The sequence below is a fragment of the Sinocyclocheilus anshuiensis genome, unplaced genomic scaffold (genome assembly GCF_001515605.1).
Source record: "Sinocyclocheilus anshuiensis isolate Anshui unplaced genomic scaffold, SAMN03320099.WGS_v1.1 scaffold1317, whole genome shotgun sequence".
Lineage (NCBI taxonomy): Eukaryota > Metazoa > Chordata > Actinopteri > Cypriniformes > Cyprinidae > Sinocyclocheilus > Sinocyclocheilus anshuiensis.
This window is the reverse complement of record NW_015551117.1, coordinates 130,097-147,730: the sequence shown is the minus strand read 5'-3', so window position 1 is coordinate 147,730 and position 17,634 is coordinate 130,097. Positions and strand designations below refer to the sequence as shown.

At 39.9% G+C, this 17,634-nt stretch overlaps 1 protein-coding gene across 1 annotated transcript; it reads left to right on the top strand.

Moving 5' to 3' along the window:
* The first annotated feature begins 584 nt into the window (after positions 1–584).
* Positions 585–13,669, top strand: LOC107663019 (cadherin-related family member 5-like). Its single transcript, XM_016453151.1, has 14 exons — positions 585–734; positions 1,346–1,521; positions 1,907–1,969; positions 2,546–2,635; positions 2,830–2,916; positions 3,838–3,942; positions 4,038–4,223; positions 5,006–5,096; positions 5,185–5,282; positions 5,427–5,633; positions 5,985–6,098; positions 11,618–11,684; positions 12,654–12,833; positions 13,063–13,669. The coding sequence occupies exons 1-14, from the start codon at positions 644–646 to the stop codon at positions 13,548–13,550; spliced, it is 2,043 nt and encodes a 680-aa protein (XP_016308637.1). The 5' UTR covers positions 585–643; the 3' UTR covers positions 13,551–13,669.
* The last annotated feature ends 3,965 nt before the right edge of the window (positions 13,670–17,634 follow it).

Below are 17,634 nucleotides of genomic sequence, written 5' to 3'. Positions count from 1 at the left end.
TAGACAAATATGAATTGCGTCTAAATTCCTTCAATACTAGATACAGATCCCAGGATTTTTTTTAATCTCATACTGTAGTTTTCATAACTTTATTATTATTCTAACATTTGGAACAGCTGTTTGAACAGCTGCAATACAGTAACTGTGTCTAAATATTTGGTTGGTATCTCCTTATTAGTATAAAACAACTAAAGCACTGATCAAGGATTCAAGTAGTGACAGATTACCTAATTATTATTAATATAACTTTTTTTTTTTCTCTCACCACATTTATTTTGTAATTTCACTTTTAATTAATCCAGTGCTGCATAAAGTTTTCATTTATTCATCTGGTTAGACTGACAAAGTAATGTTAACATATTTCACATTATCAGATTTCTCACAGCCTCCCATCCCGCAGTGCTTCCACTAATACAAAATGACCCCTGAAAAACAGATGCAAGTATTTGGGTGGGAGGGAGCAGTCCACTGCTGGCAAGCTCTTTAAGCAATATATGACCGTAAGATGAAGTCACAAACATTGCGACTGGAGTCAACTCCCACTCATCGGTCAGCACAGTCAATGCTTTATCTGAAGAAGTACCAGCTGGTGCCACGGTCTCATAGTCCTCCATACTTATTTGTGTGCATCAGAAACTGGGAAATGGACATGATATTTAAGCGTAAATCCATAACTACCATCTTTGGCTGTTTATTTGCATTATTGTTTTACAAAATCTGCTTTGCTGAGAAAAGTAAGTAACTCTTGTTTCAGTTTTTAGATCTGCTAAACTATTGTCAGCAACGCTATTGTGTGGGTACGACATGTGTCAGTCTCTCTCTGTGGGTATTTTTTATGATGCAAATAATTTCAGCTCAGTCAGTGGAAATAAAAAGACGCCATGTCTGTTCATTGTCTACAGTCGGCCGGAATGTAGAGCTTCAAAATACAGTATATCTAGTTGTTCAAAATGCTTTCCTACATCACAGAAAATGAACTGCCCCTCAAAAACTTTAATGTGCTATGAAAACTGCTTAGTACAATTTCAAAAACAGCATTATGACTTTAAAATATTGATATATGTTCACACAATTCTAAAATAAATAAATGCAAATTAAAATAGTCAGTTTAATTTATTTTAAAACATTAACATATTAGAATCAGATTCAGACATGCTAAAATTGAGTATCACATACAGTATCTGTGCATACACATTTACAAATACAGACAACAAAGATATCGTATTAATGCATTAACTGTAAAATATGAATTTCTACAAAAATATTTGTATTATATGACAAAACACATTTTTGTTATATCTGCTATAATATGGTAAGAACGGTAATATTTGTTTTCTTTCCACAGTTTGTACCGTCCCCTCAGAGCCTGTAACAATTAAAGAGAATAACACCGCTGACACAGTCGTTGTTCATATTAACACAACAACAAAGGATGTAACGCTGAATCTCACAGAGAATCCTGGGAATGCCTTCAATCTGAGAGGTTCAGAATTGATAGCAAAGAAAGGCCTGGACTTTGAAGTATGTTTATTTCATGACTTTCCATTTTCTTGTGCCAATTTGAGTAACAAGACTATGATGACACTGTTAGAAAATCCAGCTAAAACCAGCTTCAGATGGTAGTTATGTTTACATGGTTTCTAGCTGGTCATTCATGGTCAGTATCTGACTGATCAAAGTTGATTTAGTTAATCAGCCACACTACCAGACACTGGACCTGGTTTAAACATGGTGGTAGAACAAACTGGACTGGCAACAACCCAGCTACCATCTTCCAAATACCAGCTTGACCATCTTAAACTGATTTGACTTTGGTTTAACTTGACTTGGTTTAACACTGGACTAGTCATGAAAAAGATCACAAACGTTTAATCCTAACTTCAGCTGATATTAAACTGTTTTCCAGACACTTTCAGGTCCCGAAGAACTAACTGTCCAGATCCGATGTAATAAAACTGGCTACAGAAGTGTAAGTTACTCAGAACTACAATTACAATGATGAATGCAAAGCAAAAAAGTCTTAGTATTAGATCAAATATGAACCCATGTGTCATTTGAGAGAAAGATAGCACAAACACACTTTTTAAACAAAACATTTCACAAAAATACATGTTAAAGTTTTTAATTGACAAAATAATGTAAATACTGCACAGGATGAAGACAATCAATCAATAAATATAAAAATAAATAATTCACCACATGATTTTCAATGATGAACTACATCTGTGGTTGCTGCATTAGGACACCTGAGTGAACTTGAGGGAAATGGACTTCATATATTCACTAAAATTCCATCTTATTAAATCTGAAACCATCTGATTAAAAGTAATTGTAAGAATGGCTCAGAAAGTCTAGACTGGTGTGAGATAAGCTCTAGCATTTATCATTTGTTTGGAGATGCCACTTGATAATGTTTTCTAATGTAATGACATCCAATGTCCCAGTCTGTTTGGGGGTCACTGTTATATCGAGGATTAATAGTAGTTTTTTATTTATTTATTTATTTTTCATATTTTTCATATTTATTTGTACATTTTATCTACAGATCACTCTGACTGTGATTGTTCGTGTTGTGAATATCAATGACAACCCTCCATCATTTGACAAGAGCGAGTATACACTTGAAATAAATGAGGTGAGATTCAACATTTTAAATAATTGTTGATTCAGGTACATGTTCTTCTTGGCAAAATCACGATTACATACATAGTAAGTGAAGTCAGACAACTTGCTCATCATTTTTTAAATCTACTGTCGAAGTGAGGATGCTGCCATTCCAGTCCATTCTAATGCCATTCTAATGTTGCATTTTGTGTGTGTATTGCACAGCTTACACCAGTTAATAGCAGCATTGCCCTGATTGAAGCAATAGATGATGATTCTGAGGTTCTGTATTATTCTATGGAACCAGCTGTGGTAAGTAATCAATTCCTTTTCTCTAATGAGAAGATCATTTCAGTTACTTCAGGAATTGTTTACCCCAAAATAAGTCAGTCATCATTCTCTCATCCTCCTGTTATTCCAAACCCATATGAGCTTTTCCTGTAGACCACAACAAGAGAAGATAAGCAGAAAGTTCAAGCTGCTTTTTTCATACAATTAAACTACCAGGGGTCAGACGCTGTGAAACTCCAAAAAGGAAAAAAAAATAATGTAATAGCATCATAAACATGACAACTGTGCTGTTACAAGTACAAGCTTTTTGTGAAGATCTGACTGAGAATGAATGGGAAAGTTCACCCAGAAATGAAAATTCAGTCATCAGTTTCTTACCCTCACGTTGTTCCAAATCCATAATATTTTGCTCATCTTCAAAAAGACAAACTAAAATAATTTTTATGAAATCTGAGAAGTTCATGTCCTTGCATTGAAAGGTATTTATCCAAAACTTCATCTTGGGTAAGTGCTTCAAAAAGTTCATAAAGACATAGTAAACATAATCCATATGAATGTAATGGTTTAGTCCATGTCTTTTGAATAGACACAATCCCTTTTTATGATGAACATATAAGGTGAATAATTTAGGCTTTTATTCAGATATAAACATTAATCAACACACATAGAACACATCAAATATGACAAATGCAAGCTCAAACAAGCATGCTTGCAAGTTGCAGCCTTGTCTCGTCAGAAGTCTTGGATTAAACCACTCAATTCACATGGATAAAATCTATATTAATTTTTTGAATCATCAACGTTTTAAGTGAATGGACTTTCAATAAAATGACTGAAATCAAATAAACTGTGAGAATTTAGAGCTATTGGTTTGAAAAAGTATGAGTAAATGACATTGTTTGCATATTTGCTTGAACTATTCCTTTAACTATTTCTTTACAGAATACATACTTCAGACTTGAGACCATGTACACACCAAGCATCCTTGTGAACAAGATTTTAGACTACGATGTCATCCAACAGGTGAAACTGATCTTGTATGTGCAGGTATGTAAAAATTGTACTGTTTCATTTGAATGTGATAATTTCAGAAATTCTCTCCTGATCTGACGTAAAACACAAACAATTCTTGACTCTAACAGGATACTCTACCTCCATCACAACTGGGTGAACTCTCTTTCACAGCTTCAGCAACCATCATCATCAATATTATAGACATTGATAACCGTCCTCCCTGGTTTCAACCATGTACAAGAGTAAGCATTGGTAATGCCAAACTCTGCCTGAGCCTGGGCTACAAGGGCAGGGTGAACCTAACAGAGAAACAGGTACATTTTCATTCATATTATGACCATAGAAATAGTTCGCCCAAAAATTAAAATTGGCTGAATATTTGCTTACCCTTAGGCCATCCAAGATGCAGATGAGTTTGTTTCTTTGTCAGAACAGATTAGAAGAAATTTAGCAGTACATCACTTGCCAACCAGTGGATCCTCTGCAGTGAATGGGTGCCATCAGAAAGAGATTCCAAACAGCTGATAAAAACATCACAAAGTAATCAACGAACTCCAGTTCATCAATTCACATTTTGTAAAGTGAAAAGCTTCATGTTTATCATAAATCTATAATTACAACGTTTTTGTCATTGCTTTGGGCTAAAATATGAGTCCTCTATCCATAATATTGCTTTCTCCAGTTTAAATCCAGTCTGAATCAGGGGAGAAATATGCAAAGGACTAATAATATGGCCATACTGTAAGAGACAGTTTAAAGTTAAAACACGGATGTGCTTCTTATAAACAGGCAGCATTGCAGCAATTGCTTCAAAACTGATGGGCTGAAGTCTTGTGGGTCATTGTGATGTTTTTATCAGCTGTTTGAACTCTCATTCTGACGGCACCCATTCACTGCACCCATTCCATTGGTGAGCAAGTGACATAATGCTAAATATCTCCAAATCTGTTCTCACGAACAAACAAACTCATTCAAGTCTTGGATGGCCTGAGGGTCTGAGAAAATTTTAAGCAAATTTTAATTTTGTGGTGAACTATTCTTTTAATAAATGCAATGGTGTGTTTTGAAATTATACATACTAAATTGATATTTCCAGGATGGGGCCTTGCAATTGCAGCCAGGTCCAGTGTATGCCAGAGATGGAGATAAAAGCAGAAATGAAGAGATAAGCTATAAAATTGTTCGAGGTATTAAAGCATTTTTCCTCACATAACTGCTGCTCCTACACACTCAATGTTCAACATGAACTGCACAATCATTTCTGTAATTGCCTAGGAAATGACGACAACATATTTCAGATTGATGAGAAATCTGGAAACATATCCATGCTGAAACCAGCAGATATAGCTGGCCCAATATCACTCTTAGTTTTGGTGAGTTTCTTGTGCATATTATAAAGACTTTGAGAAGTTTTGTGACATATGCATCTTCATGATATCAGGTTGGACCTGAGAGCAAATACAATTTTCACTGCTTAATTCTGATAATAGCAACCTTCCTTTATCTGTCCTTCCCAGGCTTCCCAGGTATTAAATAGAGATCAGTTTGCCACCACTTCAGTGACTATTGATGTAATGAAAAAGAGCAGAAATGCTCCCAGGTTTGAGAAGGACCGATATGAAGGGTATGTTTACAGTACTTCAGGGCCTGAAAACATGGTGCTAAGGGACAGGACATCCAACAGACCCATCAGAGTCAGAGCAAGGGATGAAGATTTTGCAAGTGTAAGTTTTAAAACGTCATTTAATATCATCAGTTAGTGATTTACTTTTAAATTACAGTATATGCAGACATTGTAGTTGTGATTTACACATTGTGATTTACCCGTGTGACCCTAGAGCAACATCCTTGATGGTTTTGGAAAGGTTTTTAGGTTTAGGGTTGATGTTAGGACTGGGGTTGGGGCTTAAGCAACATTCATACCAACTTATCACTCCCCTCTAATTTTAAAGCTAGTTAATGGTTAGATTTGGGGATAATATTTGTTTGAGAGAAATGTTTTTTTATTCCAGAACCAACAAAGAGATTGTTCAAGGAACAATAAGAGGTTGCCAGTTTCTCCCTTTATTTTTCAGGGAATCAATCCTGACATAAGATATGAAGTGCAATATAGCAGCTATGTTAATATCACAACAGATGGGTTTATACTTTTGAAGAAAGCCGTTCGGACTGATTCCTTTGCTGTGCAGGCAAGTAAATATGTTTTGTTGCATCTATTTTGAGAACATTCCCTTTCAGTTGGTCACTCTCGACGTCACGTCGGTGACCGACGAATTGGGATCTCGCTTAGAGAGACCAATCCACTTTGAGTGTAAACTAAACGAGCCAATGCACATTGGCATGCGATGATTGCATCCAGCTGCCGCTGATCACAGCGTGAGCATAAAAAGGCAACCGGTGCAACGCATACCAGCTTTTCGCTTCGGAGCCGAGCGATCACATCGTTTTGCTCCTGACTACTCTACTGAGAGAAGAAGACTGAACGAGTTCAGCACGCTCTTTGGAGCTCTTGGTGTTGGCGGTACGGCACTTCAGCGGTGGTGGTTTCCCGTGTCGAGTGGGTTGCACACATCAGGCTGCACTACCCCATGTTTGTGTTGCAGGTGGTCATCTCCCCTGTGCGCTTCAGCACGCTGAAAGACCTTTTTCCCTAAAAGAGCATTCACGGGTGCGTCTTCTGGTAAACTTGACATTGCGTCTTTTTAAAGACGCTGTTGCGTCTGGCAAACTCAACGTTGCGACTTTGTAAAGATGACGTTGCATCTTGCTACAGACAACGTATCACCCGTGCGTTTCTGGATGTGGTCGTTAGCTGGTGTCGGATGATGGTGACGATCGCTGCCTCACGTGTCTGGGCATTAAGCACGCTGAGGTGGGGTCTGAGGGTAACAGTGATGGCAAACCCTCCAGGCAACCAACCCTCGGGGGACCATCGCTCCTCTTGCCCTCCGCAACCAGTTGAGCTGCCAAAGGAACGTGTTGCGCCCACTACAAGGAGCGTAGCAGCAGCATCCTTCCGCGGTCCTCCCGACGATCGGATGTCGATCACTGCATCGGAGTGTGAGACGGAGCTTTCTGCTGAGGAAGATTCTGCTGCGCTGCTGCCTTCTGGGACTGTAGCAATGCCTGAATCGGATCCGGAAATGACGGCTATGCTTTCCCGGGCCACCGTGAGGGTAGGGCTCGAGTGGAAATCTCCACCGTGTCCCGAGCCCTCAAGGTTGGACGGTTGGTTCTTCGGGGTGGCCCGTGCTGGTTCTCAGCACCCCACCCCGGTGCCATTCTTCCCAGAGGTGCATGAGGGGGCTTACCAGGTCATGGAAGGCACCTTTTTCTGCCGGAAACCGACCTGCTAGCTCCTCCCTCACCACTCTCGACAGTGGTGCAGCTAGGGGGTATACGGGGGTCGCCCTGGTGGAGCGGTCGGTAGCGATGCAGTTGTGTCCTGATACCGCCTCCACCCAGCAGGGCAAACCGTGCCTCCCCTCCCGGGTCTGTAGGTACTCGTCTGGTCTGTCCGGCGATGCTTATGTGGCCTGTGGAGAAGCTGCCTCCGCCATACACTCTACGGTGTTACTGCAGGTTCTTCAGGCTAAAGCAGGGCTCTACGCTTCTTTTTTTTTTTTTAGGAGCACTTGTGCTCCTAACTTAAAAAATGTAGGAGCACAGTCAAAAATTTAGGAGCACCTTCTAATCAATAATCCAAAATTTGATCAAAAATTTGCCTTCCCATTACGAGGTGATATTTGACTCCTTAAAGTGATTTACAGTGGAATTTTGTTTTTACCTTTGTAATGGCATTTTTCTAACTTTATTAAAAGTATGTAATCTTTTATGTCAAATTTTTAAAACAATTTATTTTATAAGCTTTTTAAAAATTCTTATTAAAACCACAGAATAAGAACAAGTAGAATAAGAAGAATAAGTTACTAATCAAATGAAATCAGTATTAAAATTAATTTGTACAGCGGTAGCACAGACGAGCACAAAAGTGTCTTGTAGGTGTATTTTCAGACATTTAATGAGGATCAGAGGTGGCATGAGTGCAATTAAATCCATAAATTCATGTTAAGATTAATGTTTTAAAAAATGTTGAATATAGAAATATTAAATGATTTAAAGAACTGAACATATACTTTAAAAATTAAACTAAAACTGCCAGCAGGTGGCGACAAGTCACTGATTTTATCACTGAATCATTCATTCAATTGATTCATTCGAATGGCTGATTCATTCAGGAATGAAGCAATGGACAGTATTTATGAATGGGTAATCATGAATCACTGACTCACAAGATTCGTTTAAAAACGTAGTTCATTCATAAACGAGACACCGCTGTGTTTGCTTGGAGATGCGCAGTGATGTCCACATTTGTGGTCCAGGAGCGCCATCTCTGGCTGTGTCTGGCCGACATGAGGGACGCCGACAAGTTCGGTTCTTCAAGGTTCCTGTGTCCCAGACTGGCCTCTTCGGCGACGCAGTCGAGAACGTGGCCCAGCAGTTTTCGGCTGCACAGGAGCAGACTGAGGTGATCCGACATGTCCTGCCCTGGCGGGCAGCTGCTGCCTCCACCCGTCCGCCGGCCGCAGTGCCCCAGCCTACTCATCTCTGAGAGCGGCCCCCTGCGTCCACCCCCACTCCCGCGCCGCATCCGCAGCAGCCTCGAGCAAGAGGCGCCATGGAGCTGGGCGTAGGCAGGCCGCCCCGCCCGTCCAGGCCCCCGTCAAACCTGGCGGTGAGCGGAAGAGCAAGAGGCCATGGTACGGGCGACCCAGAGAGAGAGGGAACTGCTCTTTTGGGGATGGTGAATGCACCTCTCCCTCCCCCGAAGGAGGGCCGGGTGGAGAGTCTGGTTTCCAAAAATCTCGACAAGAGAGCAGTTTTCTCTGTCTCTGGGTCACAAGAGGGCATGGCGAGTCACGGACGGACCAAACCCGGACCACACTCATCCTCCTCTCTCACCAGCAGGCAGTAGCGGGCGGTTCGGCCCTCTTCGGTCCACCCAACGGATTGGGTCCCTGCGTTCCACCTCGCTGCCCTACCGCGGGTACGTCGGTGGTCCCTCTGGTCCAGCTTGTACGGTGTCTGGGTGCCTGGCTACCCGAACGTCTCGCTGGTTCCTGCGGACCATCAGACTCGGCTATGCGATTCAGCTCACCCGGCATCCCCCCAAGTTCAGCGGCATCCGCTTCACATCAGTGAAGACGGCAGATGCTCCTGTCTTGCGTGCGGAGATCGCAGTCCTACTGGCGAAGGACGCGATAGAGCCGGTCCCTCCAGCCGATATGAAGACGGGGTTTTACAGCCCCTACTTCATTTTACCCAAGAAAGGCGGTGGGTTACGACCGGTCTTGTACCTGCATGTCTTGAAACGGGCCCTTCACCGGTTACCTTTCAAGATGTTGACGCAGAAACGCATCTTCGGGTGCATCCATCCCCGAGATTGGTTTGCAGCGATCGACCTGAAGGACGCGTACTTTTATGTGTCGATCCTTACGCACCACAGACCATTGCTGCAGTTCGCATTCGAAGGACGAGCATATCAGTACAAGATCCTGCCCTCCGGGCTGTCCCTGTCGCCCCGTATCTTCACGAAAGTTGTGGAGGCAGCCCTTGTTCCCCTGAGAGAACAGGGCATTCGCATTCTCAACTACCTCGACGACTGGCTCATACTAGCTCAGTCTCAGGATCAGTTGTGCGAACACAGGGACTTGGTGCTCTCGCACCTCAGCCGGTTGGTCCTTCAGGTCAGAGCAGGACGGCGGTCCCACTGAAACAGTTTCAGAGGCTCCTGGGACATGTGGCAGCTCCAGCGGCAGTCACGCTGCTGGGGCTGCTTCATATGAGACCGCTTCAACACTGGCTCCATGGCCGAGTCCTGAGGTTGGCGTGGCTACGCGGCACTCACCGGGTCCAAGTCACACCGGCCTGCCGCCAAACCTTCACCACGTGGTCAGTCCTTGCGTTTCTCCTGGCAGGAGTGCCCCTGGAACAGGTCTCCAGGCATGCTGTGGTTTACACAGATGCCTCCACCACTGGCTGGGGGGCCACGTAGAATGCGCACGCAGTGTCGGGGGTTTGGACGGGCTCTCAACTGCACTCGCACATCAGCCACCTAGAGTTGTTAGCAGTACGCCTTGCCTTGAACCGTCTCAGAGGGTGCTTACGAGGCAAGCACGTGCGGGTCCACACGGATAACACTGCGACCGTTGCGTACATCAACCGACAAAGTGGTCTATGCTCCCGGAACTAATGCTCCTCATGCCAGCTCCTCCCTGGCAGATTCCTCTGAGGAAGGATCTACTGACTCAGAGACGGGGCACCCTGTGACCTTCATGTCTGGTCCCTGGACGCGGAGGTTCTAGGTGACCTACCCCAGGAGGTAGTTGACACCACTTCGGCAAGAGCACTGTCTACGAGACACGCTTACACCTTGAATTGGAACCTGTTCATCGAGTGGTGTTCTTCTCGCCGAGAAGACCCCCGGAGATGCCCGAGATGTTTTAACCACATCGTAGTTGATAATAATTGTTTGCACATGGAATCTGTCTACTTTTACCATTAATTTCATGGTCTTCATTTATGATTCTACTTGTGTCCTAACCTGACAAAGCACTGGATTTGAGCAAGTTTCCAGCAAGTAATCTGTCCAAAAAAAAAAGAAGTACTGCACAATAAGAAACGCATATCACATATTTTATGCTTAATATAAAGATGTAGAGGGATTTTGGATCTATGAGATTTGAGTGAAGGCAGAGCTACCGAGTATGATAAATGATTGTCAAACAATCCTGTTGTTCATTGCAGCCACAGCATTTACCAAAGCTTTTGTTACTTATTTTATCCTGTCACATCAGTTTGTTTGTTTTTTTTTTTTAAATACGTCTCACTTTATATGGGCATCTTATTACACTTAAAAATGGTTCACAACATTCTTTTAAACAATTATCATTCAGAAACTATAAAGTAAATTTCACAAATAATTACAAAGAAACAGCAAGTAACATATTGAATAAAACATAACATTTCTAAGTGGAGAGACTGAAATAGTTTTTTTCTGTATGGGTAGGTTTAAGGGTGGGTTAATAGGTAAAAATAATTTTAGTGTAACTACAGAAATTAATTACAGATATAGTTATTTGCGTGTTGGTATTGAAACAATTAAAAGTACAATGTAAGTATGTACACAGTAAGTGCATTGTATTGAATTCTTATTTAAAAGTTTGTATATAGCAGTTAAAAACACATAATATAAAGTAGGTCCAAGAGATTTTGTTACTGAAGACACTGCTGTCAGTCTTAAGGCTAAAATCTTCAAAACCTAAGTCTGAATTTGAAAATTCAGTCACACTTTATATTAGGTAGCCTTCACTACTAGATACCAACATTCAATGTCTACAAGACTATGGATTTACTGTATAACTCCATTCATGTTGTTCTGGAAAATTCCCACATCTACTGCTAATTGGGTATGGTTAGGTTTAGGAGTAAGGGTTAGGGTTAAGATTATAGGGGTTAGAGTTCTTTTTGGGTAAGGTTTGTGTTATGGTTAGGGGTAATACTAACAGCGTAACTACAAATGTTAATTTAAGTACTTCAAATGCACAAGCATATATGTACATAAGTATATTGTATCAAATGGTTAAATGCATTGTAACTGTAAGGCCACTTAACAAATGTGACTGAAAATTATTTATTTTGTCATCAGCTTCGGGCAGTGGATGTGTCTACTGGTGAGGCAGGAACAACTACTCTCTCTGTGATTGTAGTACCATGTAAGTTATACTACAAAAAAGTTTCCTATACAGTTTAACCCAGGGGTGTCCAATTCTTCTTCTGGAGGGCCACTTTCCTGCAGAGTTTAGCTCCAACCAGCTCCAACACACTGGCCTGGAGGTTTCTAGTGATCCTGAAGACCTTGATGAGCTGGTTCAGGTGTGATTAGCTGGGGCTAGAGCTAAACTTTGCTGGAAGGTGGCCTTTCAGGAGCAGGATTAAACACCCCTTGTTTAAGTGTTAAAGGATTAGTTCACTTTCAGAATAAAAATTTCCTGATAATTTACTCACTCCCATGTCATCCAAGATGTTCATTTGTATATTTTCTCAGTCAAAAAGAAATTAAGGTTTTTGAGGAAAACATTCCAGGCCTTTTCTCCATATAGTGGGAGAATGGGAGCCAATGGTTTGAAGGTCCAAATTGAAGTTTCAATGCAGCTTCAAAGGGCTCTACACGATCCCAGCCGAGGAATTAGGGTGTTATCAAGCCAAATGATCTGCCATTTTCTAAAAAATGAAAAATAAAAATTGATATACTTTTTAACCACAAATGCTCGTCTTACACTAGCTCGACTTCACGCATTACATAGTCACGTTGGAAAGGTCACGTGTGATGTAGGCGGAAGTACCGACCCAGTGTTTACAAAGTGAGCATGCAAAGAAAATCAAACGCCCTTTAAAAAAATGGCCGATCATTTCACAAGATAAGACCCTTATTCCTCGGCTGGAAACGTGTAGAGCCCTTTGAAGCTGCACTGAAACTGCAATTTGGAACTTCAACCCGTTGAGTCCCATTGAAGTCCACTATATGGGAAAAATCCTGGAATTAATTTCTGCACCTTGGATGACATGGGAGTGAGTAAATTATCAGGAAATTTTTATTCTGTAAGTAAACTAATCCTTTAAGGTTCTAATATTTTTTTCAGCATGTTGCCTGTCTAATTTTCTATTTATACCTGCCATATCAGCAGTGGGGGTCCAGTCGCCCGACGAGGGGTACCATGCAGGAGACATGGCTTTGCTGGGCTTTGTAATGGCTGCGTTACTGGTGCTCTGCCTCATTGTGATTGGCTATCTGATATCCCGTGTCAAGAAGGGGAATCCTGATGCATTCAAGTCAGAGGTCAGCATCTTCTCATCAAAGCTCAGTGAGTCCAGCTCTGAGTGTCCACTTTGTAAAAGAAATGACGCTTAAGAGAAAGTTCCATAAGAACGCCGTAATCATGTACTACAGCAGGTAAAATACAGCTCATGAAATTGTGAGATTAACCCTCTGCCCTCATTCAGTGTTTAGGGCCATGCTTGAAGTTTACTCAGCCCCCTAACAGGCCAAGTTAGATAGCATGCAGTTCACCAATAATGGTTTCTTGAATGAAGGGGACACAGGGAGATCCAGATCCAGGCGAGCTGAACTGAGAGAAAGGAGACTGGATGCAGTTCAAGCAGCGAGGGTGCGAGTGATACCTCGCGAGAGACAGAGGCACTGCAGCTCCTGTGGACTCCAGACACATACCAACCATTCACACCATAGTCCTGCCGTCCAAACCAGAGGAAAGGCGAATAAGCATAAAGTAAAATCCATTCTGGCTAAAGAGAGGAGGAAGGACGACAGACACAAGACCGTTTGGTTCAAGGAGAGCGAGGATTCTTCAGATATCGAGGTGGAGATCATCCCTGACACTATAGGGCTTAAGCCAGAAGAGGACATGGAGAATGTCGAAGGGGATTTTGCGTCCCCTCCACCGGAAGACAGTGAGATGGAACTGGGGGAGTTGACAATGCTGAATATACAGGACTTGAGTAGCAGGGAAACGGCAATTTCTGATAGTAGAGAAGGACTGAACACAGAAAGAAGAGATCAGTGAAACAGTAAAACAAGAGCTCTTTGCTCATCAGAGACTGAATTCGTTTATTTCTCAAGTTCAGTTTGGCTGAAATAATTTATATTTGTGAAAATAAAATCGGGTTCCGTTCAGACATAATTAATGGCAAAGTACTGACATGTTTATTCATATTGGTGATAAATTGTGAGTCCATTATGATATGCATTTTTCCATTGTGTGATATGCATGGTAAACTAATATGCAAACATGTGTTGATGTAATGTCTATAATTTCAGAAAACTATACTTAGAATTTAATGTTGGCTTGCTGCTTTATTTAATGTCAGCTGTGTCTATGAATAATACATTGTGAAATAGAGTATTCTGTATAATTATGTAAATTATGTGGAAAACATCTAGAATAAAGCAAATTTGAAAGTAGCATCAATACTTGATGTGGTGCCTGATTAAAACATATATATATATATATATATATATATAAGACAAAACCAATGAATTTTAACAGAGCTATATTTATAGCCTTTATCTGCAGGAGCAAATTTCACAAAGGCTTTTTGATTATGGAGGATGTTATCTCTGGATTGTTATGCAAAGGACTGGCTGCATCATTATGTTGGACATTTTGTACCGTTGAATGTTGTAAAATACCAACATAAGGCTCTTCACTGATAGGTAAGACAGGTTTTCATATGAGAAATGTCAGACTAAGATTCAAACCCTCACAAACCAAAACATGCATCTGCAGTTATACACTTACAATGAAAGTGTTTGGGTCTAGAAAACAACAGTAGTCTAAGTGCTTACATTTTGAAAGAACCTTCAACAGGCAGTTGTTGTTCATGCATTAAAATGTGGCACGAACCAATACCCACCACTTGAGGGCTCCATTGGCATGAGTCCTGACAATATCGTGCCAACGCTCTAAATAGTTAAGACAGTTAGGCAGGCTGGGCCTCACTGTGCTCACTAGTTATGTGTTGGTTGGCTTTTTAAACTCTGAAAATAGTAAGAGACAACAAAATGAGATTTGTGCCCATTTGGATCATTATCCATATAAATAAACAGTATATATTATACTGTATTAAATTGTCAACATGATTCAATTTGCTAAAAAAAAATCCTGTTTTATACAATCACCTATTCCTTCTGCCCTCTGATTGTTAGTAAAAGGCCTTTTAGTGTGATTGCATCGATGTCCACCTTTAGATCATGGTACATGAAGAAATTGTAAGAATTAATTTATATTATTAGTAATATTTCAAGATTAACATGTACTATACTGAAGCAACTTGATTATCCTTTTTTTTTTGGAAAAAAATCATGACAATATGTAAGTATCAAATATGATACATTAGGCTTTTGAGGAATGTTTAAAGAACGTTACAAGGTTAAAAAGTTATACTGATGTATCAAAGTCCTCTAAATTCACATATATTTACATTTATTAATTTAACAGATGGTTTCATCCAAAGCGACAAATAACAGATACAACAAAGCACTTCATCCTAAAGTGGCAATGACATGAGAAGTGCTAATAAGTTTCAGACTGTGTTTAAATGAGTACAGGCTAGAAGCATAGACTGTAAAAAAAGACAGTGAAAGCATAAAGGATTTGAAAAATATGTGCTTTTAGTCATTTCTTGACTCTGCTGTCTGGGTAGGGCTGGGAATGTAATTTAACTCAGCCAGTGAATTAAAAAAAAATTGTGAGAGTGATCTTGTGCCTTTCTGCTTGCTCACCAAACAAAGGCCTGCCTAATTATCAAGCTATTAGTAGACACTGCAATATTTGTGCTTAAAATGTGATTAGAATAAGAAAATAAAATTTTACAAGTCAACATATAAATCTGTGAAATTCATTACCTTAAAGAAAGAACTAACTATATATTAAACCTCGGTGGTTGAAAGTTACATCCTTTTGCCAATGAGCCATATATGCTACTAGCTATTTTAAAATAGTTAGAGACCACCGAATTGAGAAGTCATAAAGCAATAAGAAGTCTAAGACAGCAGACACTTCACTTGCAATATTACATTTTTCTTAGCACCACTTGACTGCAGTTTATAGTATGCATTTTTTTGCATAATATGTGAATGTTCGTAGAATTACCAGATGTACATTACAGTTTGGACATAATGCGTTTTTGTGACATTTGCAAGTCATGACAACATGAGCTCAAACTGTCTAATAGTATTTTTGGGACGGGCAGTAAGAAGTCCATTATTACTGGTGGTGAATGCATGAAAAATCATATTTGGGTCATGCTTGGACACAAAGGATCTAATTTGTGCTGTTTTTCAGATGGTAGTATAGACTGATTTTTAATTATTGCTGTTACGTGACTCAGATCAGCTAAGATCAGATTCCAGAATGATATCAAGATTCTTGACTTAACCAAGGTGCATTTACCTTTTATATTTCTTCTGTGTTGCCAAAACAATCGCCTCTGTCTTGTCTTTATCTCAGTAAAGAAAGCTTTGGCACATTCAGCTGTATATTTCATTTATGCACTTGCACAAGGTGTCTAACTGAAGGGCCCTTCCACATTTTCTTCCATTAACAAAGGGTCCATGCGATGTTCATTTCAAGGAAGTAATTTTATTGTTTATGGTGTATATGTGACCCATAGTGGTGAATCCTAGCGACTCATTTTAAAGCTATATAGGGTGGGAGACTTCGAGTTAACATAAAACCAGAATTATTCAAGTTAAGTTTCATAGGTAAAAATGTGTTTTAATTGTAGATATATTAGGTAAATTTGATCATATCTGCAGATTTCAAAGAAGAGACGGCAAGCAGTGCTGAGCAGAAACTGATTACGTGCAATCTGGATTACGTGGATTACATGATTACTTATTCACTCTAAGGCAGTAAATTAATTATAATTTATTAATTCTTTTTTTCCCTCTAAATTGTCCTTTAAATCCTAGTGTGTAATACCATTTCTTTCTGACTATATTCACAATATAGAATGGCCAATGTAAATATCATGTACAGTGGGTACGGAAAATGAGGAAAAAAAATTAACTTAAATGATTTTAGCAAATGGCTGCAATATAACAAAGAGTGAAAAATTGAAGGGGGTCTGAATACTTTCCGTACCCACTGTAAATAATTTTGAAATCTACGTTTCTGAATTTGGGGGGAAAACACCTCTCAAGCAACTAGGCCATGTATGAAACAAATAATTATGCAAGTTTATAAACACTGATGATGTATATCTGTGAAACACTTTGTCTTCATCATATACAGTGACCTTCAGAAATGGTTGATTCTGAAAGTCTCCTGCAAAACTTTGGGCATGTAATGTCATTGCTGTTTTCACATTTATTAATATTTGTTCACATAACGAAGATATTCCTAAATGATTTTCTCAGCCAATCTACCTTTGCCCAATATATCCAACTTCCAACCATAAATGGGTTCCATGGCTAATGGATGATGTATCAGGAAACCCAATGGCAATGCTACTGATAGCTGTGCAGATGTTCCATTAGCAGCAAAGAATTCTCTTAGTGACCAAATAGCAGAATATTGCTAATGGTTGAATTTGCATGTGCGCTTATCAACAGAGAAAATCATTTGAAGAGTGTTTTACACGGATATCTCTGCAAATGTTTGCGAAACAAGTTTTGTTATCATACATATGGGAATTGCTTGCTGGCACATGACCTCTCTGAAGTATACAACCACCTTCTGACCATAACTCTATAGTGTTCTTGTAGCTCAAACAGTAGAGCATAGCACCAGTAACATCAAGGTCATGGGTTTGTTTCACAGGAAATCTATCAACTGGTATAATGAATGCTCTGATTGCAATACAAGTTATACAACCATCTGCTCATTACAAATACATAATCTATAAACTAGTGCAGCCATATACTTAACTTAACTTAATTTAACTTGCCATTCAGAGTCTTATTTTTTTGCTGCCTGCATAATATTGCAGTTTCTTAAAGATTTCCTTAAGCCAGTCATGAAAATGTTTAATATTCAGAATATTTCAATGCAATTTTTTTTGTCATTTGTACCGTTAGAAAATGTTATATTCTTGATACACTAAAAGGTCCATAAAATATCCTACTATGCACTGTGTTAATATATA